At 41.1% G+C, this 13,827-nt stretch overlaps 1 protein-coding gene across 1 annotated transcript in view; it reads left to right on the forward strand.

The window, feature by feature from the left end:
- Positions 1–13,827, forward strand: part of Slc9a9 (solute carrier family 9 member A9) — a 521,462-nt gene that overhangs the window by 162,611 nt on the left and 345,024 nt on the right. The window contains exon 6 of the mRNA XM_028758965.1: positions 11,898–12,003. Within this exon, the coding sequence (XP_028614798.1) occupies positions 11,898–12,003 (106 nt within the window). The remainder of the gene's footprint in view (positions 1–11,897; positions 12,004–13,827) is intronic.

Below are 13,827 nucleotides of genomic sequence, written 5' to 3' on the forward strand. Positions count from 1 at the left end.
TCTATCTATCTATCTATCTATCTATCTATCTATCTATCTATCTATCTTCTTAAAACACAAACAGAAAGCTTCTGGGTTGGTGACATTGTATTCCTTAGACTCAAGAAAAGCAGATTTATGGAGCCTTGCTCCCAGGGAGTGGAAAACTAATCAAACAGCCATTGCCAGTGACAGATACACAGAGCCACTGCAGGTGAAACTGCCTGGGAGGTAGCTGGAGACCTGGATGTGTGTCAACAGAGAGAGAAGGAAAGGCTGGAGACTGAGATTCCATGGGGAGAAGCAGGCTGAGGATGGTTTCCTGGACAGTGTTTGTGTTAAAGCAACGAGCTATAGAAGGACAGAGAAAAGAGGTCAGAGAGCTTGAAGGAAAACCACAGGAGGGCAGGCAGTCTCCCCAAACAAAGGAGAGATAGGGGGAGCCCAGAGTCTGTGCACAAAAAGAGGGATCAGCAATCTGGAAGCACAGAAGAGGCACTCAGGATGGCTAGTGTGGATGACATATGAATGACAACTGTGGCTTTGAGAAAGGGACTCTGGGCACCATGTTTTATGTTTATAAGCTTGGCCAATTTTATGCATGGCTTTCTGCTCATTTGGAGCCTAAAAATATTAAACACTTACTATAGAAAATTCAGAATAATTTAAAAAAATACCCAGAAGTGAAAATTCCAGTAGTTGCTGTCTCTTTGTGGGAGCTTCTTTGCAGCTTGATACTTATTCTCCCAAGACTTGGCTTGCCCAGACTGTTGACCTGGCACCCTGATTTGAACCCTGTCCCAGTCAGCATCAGTTCCTCATGGTGAGTATACACAACAGTGGGACAGGATGATTCCTGGAGAATACAGTGACTCTGAGATATAAAACAACACATTCAGAGAGACTGGATGATATGGTGTGCTGTGTGTGATGACGGCACCAGGAAGGACGTTCAGCTCCCATAGGCCCTTAGGCAGAATCCTATGGTTTACTCCCCCTCCCCTTTTTAACCTCTGGTACAAGCTTGCTTTTGTTAAGCATGACATGAAACATGGATTTGTGTATGTGATTTATTTTATGCCAGTGGTGCTATAGGGGCAAAAGGGGGCTCTGAAATGGCTGAGAGTAGGATCATTCCAGCCATATCCCTACTCAGGAGCTCAGATTCTAAAGTTCTAAAGCCAACACACCCATCTTGTTCAGATTGCTATGGTCCAGGGGGCCCAGATGTGTTAATGTGTTAGCAATATAATAAATCACCAGGTATCTGGCAGATTTTGGCATTAAAAATTTATCTCAATCACTTTGAAGGTCAGAAGTCCAGCTGGATTGAGTTCTTTGCTGAGTCTCAGAAGGTCAAAGTCAAGGTTTTAGCTGGTTGGGGTCCTTTCATAAGTTCTAAGAAGAATCTCTCTCTCTAAGATCATCCAGCTTTCTGGCAGAATACAGATTATTACAACTACAGAGCTGAGGTATCATTGCTCACTAACAGAGATATCCACTGATGTCCAAGACCCCTCCCTCTGCCCTGGCAAATCAGCGTCTACATTTTAAAGCCAGAAAAAAAAAATAATAAACCCTTCTATCACTTAGAATGTTCCTGACTGTTCCTGTTATTCACGCCCCTCTAGTAAATTCTCTCACACTAGCCCAAGAAGATTCGTCTCCTTTATTTTTATTGTATAAGATTCATTTTTATTCTGCCTCAGGTGTTTTGCTGGTAACGATTTACAGAATCATGACTAATGACAATCATTTTTTGCATACAAATTGTGAATTCACTTACAAGCAATAAATGTTACTGAAAGGAGAATATTTATTATGCCCTTAAGTGTTCAGTGCCATGCCAAAGAGCCTGGAGGAGATCAGGGAAGCTCAAGATGTGGCCAACCCCCAGGGGTCTCAGGTTCTTAGGTGAGGATTCAGCAGCAAGTGCACACATTCTCAGAACAGAGTGTCTCCATCATTTAGACCTATTCCACTGAAATATTCTCTTCCTATGCTGTCTCATATCTCCTAATCCCCATATTTCTTTTTCTGCATCATAAATACCAAAGCTTTATCTGTAAAACACATTCTTTTCTTTTTTATTTATATTTTTATTAATCTTTGAAATATCATACAATGTATTTTGATTGTACTCACCCTCCATTTCTCTCATTTGTATTTCTAGACATCAAATACTTAGACTTGTGTGTTCAATTTGGAACATCCAAGGAATTCAGGGAACTAGAAATAGACTGTTGGTGGGGAAGAGAAAAAAAGACATTAAGGAAGGAGAGTGGATAATAGAACACAGATGATATGAATGGAAGAGGGAGTTGAGGATGAAGAAAGAAATGCAGGGTAGGGCAGAGGAAGGGAACAGGAGAGGGCTAACACCCAGCATGTTTGGAAAGTATATGGAAACCTACATTAAAAAAATAAGCTATATTCATACCCATACAAAAAAGAGTTTAATTGGAGTTACCCTGCACAGGGGATTATGCTCATCTCAGCAACCAAAGATTGCCAAATTAAAAAGCACAGTACCAAGTGTGGGATATCTCCTCTAGGTCTGAGGGTCCAAAGACCCCTTAAATATTACAGGCTTTTGCCATTGCTCTTGGTTTCCCACCAGAATTTGATGGTACCACCATCTTGCAGAAGACAACACATGCACTGGTTACAGGACATGGGAAAATCAAGTTGATGCTGATCAGAAAGCGTCTTCTCTTCTAGCTAGCCATCACAGCACTAAAAGCTGCTATGCATGCTGTTGGAGGGAAATAAATCATCAAGAGTCTAACCCAGCTGTGAATCTTCTGAACTGCAGTGATACCTGGCATAGCAAGATGAGCCTAGGAGTGCAATAGCAGTATGTTGTAATAGTTGTATGGGGTGCAACCAACTTCTCTATGAGTAGATTTGAAGCCTGCTCTATAGGAGAAGGTACAGGTCTGCTATTGTAAATCTGGCAGAGAACTCATAGCTGGGGTGTTCAGGTTTCCCAGAGGTAAACTTACTATTATTCTTCTGCTAAAGGGACATAGTATTAAATATCCTTCTAAATGGGCATCTCTCCACATAGATTAGCATATCTCTGAGACCTCATCCAAGAAGACTTTTTTATGCAGTGGGTAGTGATTAATGTAGAAACTCATAAGTGATCAAAGTGCAAAGAATAGATGTCAGCTGAGTGCTCAGCCACATGTGGGTCATCCATGTCACACTTTATCGTTCCAATTTTGAGGCTCAGCAACAATCTCAGGAGAGGAAATGAGAAACATTGCAAAAGCTGGAAGTCAGAGAGGAATGGAACTAAACAGTCTCATCTGGACATGACAGGATTGCCACATTCATGGATTCATGGCAGCTGGGGTTGCCTACATAAAGTTCAAACCCGTCAATGTTCTAGCATAATGAGGGAAGAGGTTTACCATCCTCTATCCCTGACTGGGGAGCTATAAACAATTGGTGTGGCTTTTGAAGGAATATCAAAGTTTTCTTTAAGGGAGTGGCCTCTAGTAGACTGATCATACTCTACTGGTGGCTCCACATCCAAGGGTATGTGGGCAGTACAAATTGAAATAGATGGATTGATGGTTATGTTTTTGTTGTTGTTTGTTTGTTTTTGTTTTGTTTTAGAGTACATAAAGTTGGGGGACAGTTAGGGAAATTTTTCACCCTCACAGGTTCATGTGATTAGGATTGACCATATTGCTTCAGCTGAACTAAAATAAAATACCCATTTTAAGGTCTTCTGCCTTATTTACATTCAAGAGCTGTTGTAGTCGTATAATAAAATATATTGACATGTTCCAGGTATTGTTAGTTGACAGATTTGGGAAGGGAGTATTGTTCAGATTCTCAGGCAGGATAAGCACATGACATCACCCTACCCCCTTTTGCAACAAGTTCAGAGCCTTGTGAGGCTAGGCATGAATTCTACCACTGAAGAATAGCCTTAGTCCTTGATGAATTCCTCAGTCTAATCTTTATCTTTTCTCTTTCCCATGCCTGTGCTGATTCTTCTCAGTATCATGTTCATTTGCCCTTGGGCACGTTCTCCATGTTGGAACTATTATGTAATATTCCTTAGTATCCTTATCCAGAGTTTGGGAAATTATTGTACGCAATATATGTTTCATATTTTTTTATAGTAAGAAAACTTTATGAAGCACTCCTATTCGATGTCACCCATGACCATGACTGACCCAATGCTCTTTTGACTTCTTGTTTTCCTTACAATTATTCCATGTAATAAGCCATAGTATTATGTTTACTTCCAAGTGATGATTTCTTAGTGAGCCATCACTAATTTTGGCTGCTCTTTCACTGGCCTTTGCCCTGAATATATTTCATGATTTGTAGGTAAACATTGGCCTGCCATTTTCTGTTTTAAAATGGCAATGTGCTGAAGCAATCATTGTGATTGGAGAATTCTTGTGTGTGGCTGGCTGAGTCATCTTCACTTGGATAGAGGGTATATTGCACAGATCCCCATTAAACTGTACCATGGCTCATTAAACCACATTGGTGAGAAAATTGGGTCTTTGTTAAATGTTTATGTTCTCTGCTAATGTTAAATTCAGAATATTCTTGCTGTAGATACCTTTGGGGGAATTTTTAAAGCACTAGCTGAAGTGCCAAGCAGGTCTCAATCCATACATTCCCAGATATAAGAGCTAGGAACTAGTACCTGCCTGGGTTGATTAATAAATATATTTCTTTGCAGCATTTATATGCTAGTATTTGATTTTCTCATTGCCAAATCTTATGACCTTCTGGTTACTGTTTTCTACTTTCAAAGACCAGTAGGGGATGTACTTGTGGCTTTTGAGCAAAAGGTGAAATCAATTATTCTCAAACACCATGCAGCTATGAATTCAAGAATGGGATTGTGATTGTCTATGCTTTTATTGTACGTCTTTCCATTAAAGAAACAACTTCCCAATATTTAACCTTTTGAAAGAATGCCTTAAACAAATACAGATACCAGGGATGGAATTGTGACACTAAAAATAGGCTCCTAGGGTTAATGTAAAGAGACAACTGTTTCCTCATTTGAGAGTTACTGTGAATCTTCTGCATCTACACTCAGAGTCAGTGGGTTACTGCATGGCAAAAGATGTTAAGACACAGAGAGCCTTTCTAAGTGAGGATCCAGCATGTAAACTGAGATCCTCAGAAACTAACAGAGGGAAACATTTCCTCATCTTTCTCAAACAGGATGCTTAGTTAGTGCCACTTTCAGTGCATAGAAAATAAGCCATTATAAGCCCACCTATCATAGGACAGTCACTCTCAGGCATTTTATAATATGGCTCTTCACAACCCACCCAAAATAAGAAAGACCCCAAAGAATTTCTGTTGATGGACCCATTATTATTTATCCAACTAGAAATTAAGACAAATCTCAAAATGTTATTTTGTTGACTAAAGTAGCAATACCGTGTATATTTGACTATAAATAACATATGAAAGATAAATTTATTTTCCAAGAGAAACCAAAAATTATGTCAAGGAGAGGAGCAACATTTCCTTATATTCTTGCAAACTTCTTCCATGTAAGATATGAGCAATTAAAGACAGGATCCTCACATCTGCCCCTGAATGCAATATGCTGTACTAATGCTATCACATAGCCTTTTGTAAAGGCTACTTTAGTAAACCAAAGAATAAGAATAAAAAATGCAATTAGCACTTCCCCATTGTTGTGAAGATAGTTTTGACCATGAAGATCTTCCTGAGTATTATTCAAGAAACTCAAGCAATCCCTGGTCTACTCTTCCAAATCACTACTTTGGCCACCAGAGCTTGTTTCTCCCAAGGAGACCTGGCTGAAAGGATTGCAACAGTGTGCTGACATAGAACATCTTTTCACTACTACTTCAATGCCTAAAATATGTGTAGCAGGATGGTTTCCTGCTGCTACTACATTGTTTGCAGTGGAGCAATTGGGGAGGAGCTAATGTGGGAGGAGCAAAGAGGGGAAGGAGAGGAAGAGGAGAAGGAAGAGGAGGATGGAGGGGAGAAGGAGAGTGGGGAGAGGAGATGAAGGTAGGAGCAGGAGGGAAGGTGGCTGGAGACGTCTGTGTGTCTTTAGCAGTCTCAGATAGTTACTCATATCTAGGTTAGTTAATTGGGTTAGCAATTCTAATTGTGTGGGCATCTTGTTAATTGAGCATTACCAAATACATGTACCAATTAGATAGCCATTAAGTATTAAGAGTCTTCATTCTACTGGGTACTGCGGGATGATGGGTATTATGGGGCTCAACCAAGCATTGTGGACATCATGGTGGATTGGCTGATCTAGCCACCACGATGGCATCTTGTGGGTGGCAGGGCCGGTGTTTCTGGCCGGCCTCAGCCATGGTCTGAGCTGAGCAGTGGAGGTGGGAACATGCTGCTGCTCTTGGCCTCAGGCCTTGTCTGGTCGGGAACATGGTGGCTGCTTAAGAACAAGCCAGATCGGGTGCTGCTGCTTTAAATATTACCCTCAACAAATATGTATGACTACAGAGGTCAGATACAGTTGTCATGTTTTAGGCCTAAGTCATTTGTGATGCTTTGTGGACTATACAATTTAGAATGATCTCAACAAAGTAGGATCTAATGACATGCTTTCCAGACTTGCCATCACTCTTTGATCTAGTTCAGAAGGGTAGAATTCTGTTATATTTCTATTGTTATGATTGGCAGAGCCCCACTGGTAAAACCCATTCATGAATTGATTTCATAGTCAAGTGCATGGAGAGGGAAGGTCTAGACTCAAAATAATTCCAATATTCTAGTCTATTCCTACAAAGCTAAAACTATTTTTGAAACTCTCCTCTGAGCACTTAAACCATTTGTAGGGGAAAAACAGTTCACAGTACTCTTTTAACAAGAGAAGAATGCTACCTCATTTATATAAATAAATGAATAACATCTGTCATGGCTAACAAGGATTCAGCTGCAGAAGCCTTGAACACTTCTGATTCTTCACATGTCATGGACAAGTGTTATACATACTGATTTGCACAGAAAGCAATAGCAAGTACTACAAAGAGAGCCAGCATTTGACAACACTGAGTGATGACTTGGAATGACAAGGGAGGAAACTATTGTGTCCTATTGTCTATCGACCTAGGCAGATCGTTTGCTAGATTGCTGAGTGCTGGTACATTGAAATACCATTTGAAATTTAAATTCCTTGTAAAACAGCAAGAAAATGTGGGTCAGAGAGCTGTTTACAAAGGTTCTAAGGCATGGACTGTCACTAAATCACTCAGAAGACTTCAGAGTCACTGACAGAGCTTCCAGAGAGCGATCATTTACAGACAAGCAGTTAAAAATACACAGAGCATTATTTAGCAGTCAATATGTTGGCATTCTGATGGGCTTCATGTCAATTTCTGTATTTTTTACTCTAAGAATATTTTCTTACTATCTTTCTGATTAAGATCAGACTAGTTAAGAGTTTCTGTATGATGATGGTATTAATACAAATATCACACTATTTCAGTGTTTGGATTTCTCTCAGATTGGAATTTGGTCTCCATTTGATTCTAATAGTTTGTCATAAGCCTTGGATTCACCCCTGCTGGAGATACTGCAATCATGTCCACCCTCCAGGGGCCCCAGTCATGCATTGGTACCCAGCTTGCAGCAGGCGATCTTTCATGCCTCAGAACATAACTTCCCTGCTACTCCCAGTTGCTCCCGCCTTCTTCAGATCCTGTCCTATTAGTTCCCTTAGATTCTAGCCTCTGTCTTCAACCTTCTTATTTTCTGCCTTATTCTACCCAACCTACAACATTGAATATCTAGAAGAAAGCCATACTTGGTTCTGCATTCTAATGATGTCACAGTGGCTCTCTATCTTACCTCACCAGTACACCCCAGTCGTACAGCCACCCACAGTCTTCTCATTCTTCCCGTTTGGCTGCTCAAGCTCTTGACTCAGAATTCTCCCATGGTTCCCTGGCATTTGTCAGTCACTAGGTTGTCACACTCTTTCCATGTCCTAAATGAAGGCACATGCCTGTGTGAATGGGAATCTTCTTTAGCATCACAGGAACTTATATCCCTTATCACCAACTTGAGAAACAAAGTTGATTTTTCTGTAGAAAAAAAAAATCAGTTCTTAGGGCTGTGAGATCGCTCAGCAGTTAAGAGCACTTGTTGCTCTTGCAGAGGAACTGGCTTTGATTTCCAGTACCTACATGGTGGCTGACAACCATCTAACATCATTCCCAGATGTTCTGACACTCTTCTATGGCACCAAGCACTCATGTGGTATTCATATCTATATATGTATATATATAGATATATATATTTGGAAGCAAAACATTTATATACATAAAATAATGAAATTAAAAATAAATAGATAAACAAGCCAGGTGAGTCTGGTGCACACCTTTAATCCCAGCACTCAGGAGGTAGAAGCAGAAACTTCAAGGCCAGCCTGGTCTACGGAGCTAGCTCTAGGATGGCCAAGATTATGCCAAGAAATCCTGTCTGGAAAAAAAAAACAATATGTATATGCATACATACATACATACATACATACATACATACATACATGCATACTAAAAATTTGGCCTTAGAAGGTATAAGAGAAGAGATTTCCAACCATGGATGAAGCAGCAGCCCAGCTATCATGAGATGTATGTGGACCACAATGTGATACAGGCAAAATTGGTCAAGTCCTTTAATAAAATCATAGGTTCTGAAAATGTGATTATGTCCTTTCCCTTTCTGAAGCATTCTTACACCTGCTATCTAGAATGTTCTCTTGAGGTCACCAAAAGTTCATCTTAAATAAGTACTAATTATTTTTAGCCTAGCTTTGAGTTAGGGCTAGTTTCCCCAACCCAGCGAGATCTGAGGAAAGCCTGCTATGAATTACATTGTGGCTGTTTCAAGAAAGTCTAAACTGGGACAGGGCAGCTAAGCATGTAGGGCACTGTGTGTAAAACTGAGTGCTGTCTGTGAACTAACTAAATGAGTTCTTTTAAAAGTTCCAAGCTCGGGAGCAGAGTGGGTGTCTAATTCCCTGACTCACCTATTCAACTCATTTGCCATCCTGACAAAATACTCCCTCCTCTAGGACACACTAGCTGGCTTTATTCTGAGGCTCTTCTGTTTCTTCACAGGGTAGATAGGAATGCGCAAAGTAATAGCTTTCTCTTTTGTGTGGGATATCGTTTATGAAGCAGAGCACAGTTCTTTGTTCAGGAGGAATTGTGGGAATGTCAGATCATTTTTGAATATAACTCGATATACAGATAAATACTTTCCTCAAAATAGCCTTACGCTCTCTTTGGAAAAATGCAGAATCTATCTCATAGAACAGTGTGGATATCAATGAGCAGGAATGTTAGAATAAGAAACCAAGCCTTCAGTTGCACATGAACCTAGAAAACCTCCCCAAGAGTAGAGATGGGTCACAAGCTATTCTCAGAGTTCAGGAACAAATATACCCAGAAGCTGAAGTTGCCACTTGAACTGCAGAGATAGAATTTTCTCCTAAAGAGTAACTTATATTTTATTCCACAAGATCCCAGCAAAAGGAGAATGTTATTAACTAAAACCTCAATTGAAAGCTCATTGCTTGGGTTAGATGCAGGCTCTTGACTCAACCTGAGATGGAGAAAGAGATCACCTAAGAGAGATGACTTCTGACCCTCCCATCTCTTCCTGCAGAGGCTCCCTGTTGTAGCAAATAGCTCAAAAGCACTCAGGGGCTGAGAGGAGATCTCTGCCACTTACCTGGTATGATTAACAGGACCCTCTGGACTTGAATCATGAAATTGATTCTATCCTTGGTTTTAAAAAAAGGAATCAGGCCTGCTGCCATTCTAATTCATGACCCAACTCCCCCCAACCCCGCTCCCCTTTGTTTTGCTGTTAGATCCTGGCAGTAGCTTCTTTGTTTTAAAAAACGTCATTAAAGAAAGATAAAATGCTTTAACAAATACAGCTTCTCTGTGTTTATATTATGTGATATATTTTATGCCCATGAACAGTAGGAAGGCTGGTCATGCCTATTAGTAAGTGCCTCGCTTCACACACTCATCAACCTTTTTGGTTTGGTTTTGTTGTTGTTATTGTTTTGTAATGTGAACATTCAGAATCTACTTTCTTGCAATCTTCAAGTATGTAATACATTATCTTAAGCATACTCATTATACTTTATAGTAAGTCGGAATCTGGAATAATCCCGTCTATCTCTCAAGCACAAAGGCCCACCAATCCTCCTCTCCAAGTAGCATGGGGGTGCTGTCCCTTCCTCTCTGTCTTTACCACACTCTTGCTTATCCAGTCACTAAGCAGCATGCTACATAGCAGCATAGTGCTGTGGGGCTGGGAAAATGAGAACCAATAAATAAGTCATGGATAAGCACTGCGGTCACTGAGCCAGCTGCACATACAATGATTGATGTGCATGGCCATCAGTGCTTGGAGCCCAACTCTACACCTCTCCCTTTCCTCTCCAGCAAGACCCATCTTTTACTGGAATTACTAGGGAGGCCTTGAGCCACCCCTCTATTCTACCTTTGTTCTGCTGTCTGAGCTTTATGTCCAAGTTCAAATCAGAGTGTGTCAACCGTCTTACTAAAGACCTTCAATTGTTTTCTACTGTGGCAGAGAGAGCAACCTCCAAATTTATTGATTACTTGTAAAACCTTCACACTTAACTCACTTTCTTTCCCCTCCCCCAAAACACAACTGGCACTCCATTTACAGAATACATCTTGGCCTCATGTTTCATGAAATAGGAGAGGAAAGAACAGAAGTGAAAATACTCATTCTGCCTTTTATTTTTTTTAACCATGTGTATCAGTATAATTTTGTAGCACTCTCTTTCCTTCTTGGCAAGCAATTCAGTGGGTCATTTTCTTAATGAGTGCTGATCATACTTTGCATAACTGTTTCAAACATCGAGTCATCAGGAAGTTTTGAGAAACACAGATACTCAGTGTGTGGTGTTTATAGCGGTGATAGATTCACAAAGGCTCAGTGCTCAAGAGCATGTAGTAACTGAGTGGGTCCTGCTCTGGAGAACCCTGAGTCAGTTTCTATGGTGGAATGTGCTCTCAGAAGCAAAGGAGAGCCAGGATCTAGTTGCCTCTCCATCCATAGTGGTAGGCTATTGCAATGATATTCAATTATCCATTCCTTCATTCATTTATCAAATGATTATAGCATGCTGGTCAAATAAATACCAAAGGTTGCAAATTGGACCCTATTCCCAGGGAGCTCAGTCTCTTCTGTAAGTCTGTGACTTGATCTAAATGCTAGGATTGTAAAAGAATGAGCCAGCTCAAAGCTGAGGAGATCAGAGGATTTGGAAGAAGTCTCTCTCAAGACCCTTAAAGAATGAAGAAAATGATTTTCGGAAGCATGAATCTCTCTCTCTCTCTCTCTCTCTCTCTCTCTCTCTCTCTCTCTGTGTGTGTGTGTGTGTGTGTCTGTGTGTCTGTGTGTGTCTGTGTGTCTGTGATTGTGTGCGTGCACGCGGGGCGTATTATGAAGCACATATAAGAAATGAGGGAATGGTGAATGAAAGTAGATGCTAAAGGAATTTCTGCCCTTTTAGCAGGAGTCAAATACACACACACAAAGGTAAGAAACAGCAGTGTGTTTAGAAAGTTGCAGCAAGTCCAATGTGACTTTCAGGGAGTAGCAAAGGGTGGGTCGGGTGTACAGAGAGAGGCATCTCTGAAAAGTAAGCATGGATAGAACTTCTTCACTGCGCGGGTGGGGGAGTAGGGGAATGACATAATCTGTTGTTTTTGAATTAAGATCTCATGTTGGTATGGAGGGTGAGTTTAGGACCATCAGTATTTAATGAATACTTTTTAAAAGTGACTACAATGAAGACATACTTTGTGGCTGTGTCCTAGTTAACTTGTCATCTTTATGCTTTATGTGTGTCTTCCTAGTGACAGTGCTGGCCATTTTCCATGAACTACATGTGGACCCTGACCTATACACACTGCTGTTTGGGGAGAGTGTGCTGAATGATGCGGTGGCCATAGTCCTCACATAGTAAGTACCGGATCTTGCCCAGCATTCCTTTAACTGGGGTTCCTCCTGGAGGTAATTCCTGAAGTCTGTAATAGCATCTTCTCTCTATGACTGAGCGGAAGCAACCCTTTGTAGCTTTTAAGGAATTGTTGTCACAGAAGATCTCCAATAATGGGCACAATTCATTAGGCACCTAATATCTAATACTGTTAATGGCCTTCACACTCTCAGCTTATTACAAGACACTACCCAGAGGGTAACAGATTTTTTTTTCCTCAGTGCATATATTAGCTGATTCTCTGAAGGTTCCTAAGATGCACAGAAATGAGCTGCCTCTTTTCAAATCTATGCCACTTAGTATTTTCCTCCCAGCTAGTTGCTTTCCAGATAACAGACTGACAGAAGCTCTGGAATTTAGCTTTTGGCAGATGAGGACCTAGAACTCAGGGTCAGACCACTTTACCTTCTCAATGAAAATTCAGCACTTTAAGACAAGCACAGGGTACAACCCTTCCCTATGGCATGTGACCCTGAAGCCCCCTCAGCTGAGTGCAGCTGTGATTTCCCTTTGTGCTGAGGGGTTTCTTCCTAAGATGAGACCTGGCTTGCTTTCTCCACCCCCTCTTTAGACATGTAGCCATTCATATTTCATAAATGCCACTCTGGCAGCTTTTCACTGTGTCAGAGGTCTCTCTGTGGTTTTAGATTAAGACCAACATTTTGGACAAAACTGTCAGATGTTCCCAAGGAAAGCAGTTATCTGATAATTAAATGTGACAACGGGATTCTATTCCCGATGTTAATTACTTCAAATGCAGTTGAAAATGTATTGTGGAGTAACAAAAGATTTTAAAGGCAGACCTCAGAGTGGGCAGTGAGAAGCAGGCAGTGCCTGGCAGCCCTATCAGCCAGTGTTCCAATTCCCTTTGCCAGTTGACATTTCTTAAAGCTGCATCCCTCCCTCCCTCCAGAGTTGCCACTGAGCTCAGCCACGTTTACCTGGCCACAGAGACAGGGATTTCTCTTGTCGCAGGAAACAACCAGCATGTAAGAGTAAGGACAAAAAGCCATGGCCAGACTCATAAATGCAAAAGGATGCTTTGAAGGAAAACATCAAGAACAATTAATTAGGACATCAAGAATCCCTGCGCCAGAAATACTAACATTAAAGGAATATTTGAAGAAAAAAAAATGGAAAAATCTGCTGAGTCCCTCCTTTTTACTTCCTGAGCCACCAAACTATAAAAGGCCATGTCAAGCAAAACCACAAAAGAGCTGGGAGACCCATGCTGCTCCACCCAAGGCAGGGCTGGCCTCTGCTCAGCACTGCCACTCACTTTCATTAGAAATAAGAACTTGGGAATGAGTTTGCCCTGTTAGGTATAAGCCTGGGGCACTAGAAATGGTATATTCTCCACCTCAAGTCTGTCTGTGGCTCCCTCAACACATGGGTCAGTCAGCCACAGGCCAAACTCTCTGAAACCATACAAAATTAATCTTTTCATCACAAAGCTGTGTCTTTCAGTTATTTTGGTCATAGTGACAAAACATATCTATTTTCCATATCTTTACAAGGTGTCTTCCTTTCTGGGCAAGGAACAATTGACATTCTAGCTTAAGCCCTGCAATCTTCTGCTCTGCTGTTGTGGCACTGTGAGGCATAACGCCAAGAAGTTCCTAGTAAAGGAAGACTGTTTCTGAGTAAGGCTATTTCACTGCCAGAGGTCCACATCTCAGGATCTATGACATCCCTGCTATGGGTTTGCTTGACTGCCAACCAGTGTGTGTGAGATGGCCAAGGTCTGGCCTTTCTGTAACCAGTGTGTGTGAGATGGCTGAGGTCTG

The sequence above is a fragment of the Grammomys surdaster genome, unplaced genomic scaffold (assembly GCF_004785775.1).
Source record: "Grammomys surdaster isolate TR1022 unplaced genomic scaffold, NIH_TR_1.0 126248, whole genome shotgun sequence".
NCBI lineage: Eukaryota > Metazoa > Chordata > Mammalia > Rodentia > Muridae > Grammomys > Grammomys surdaster.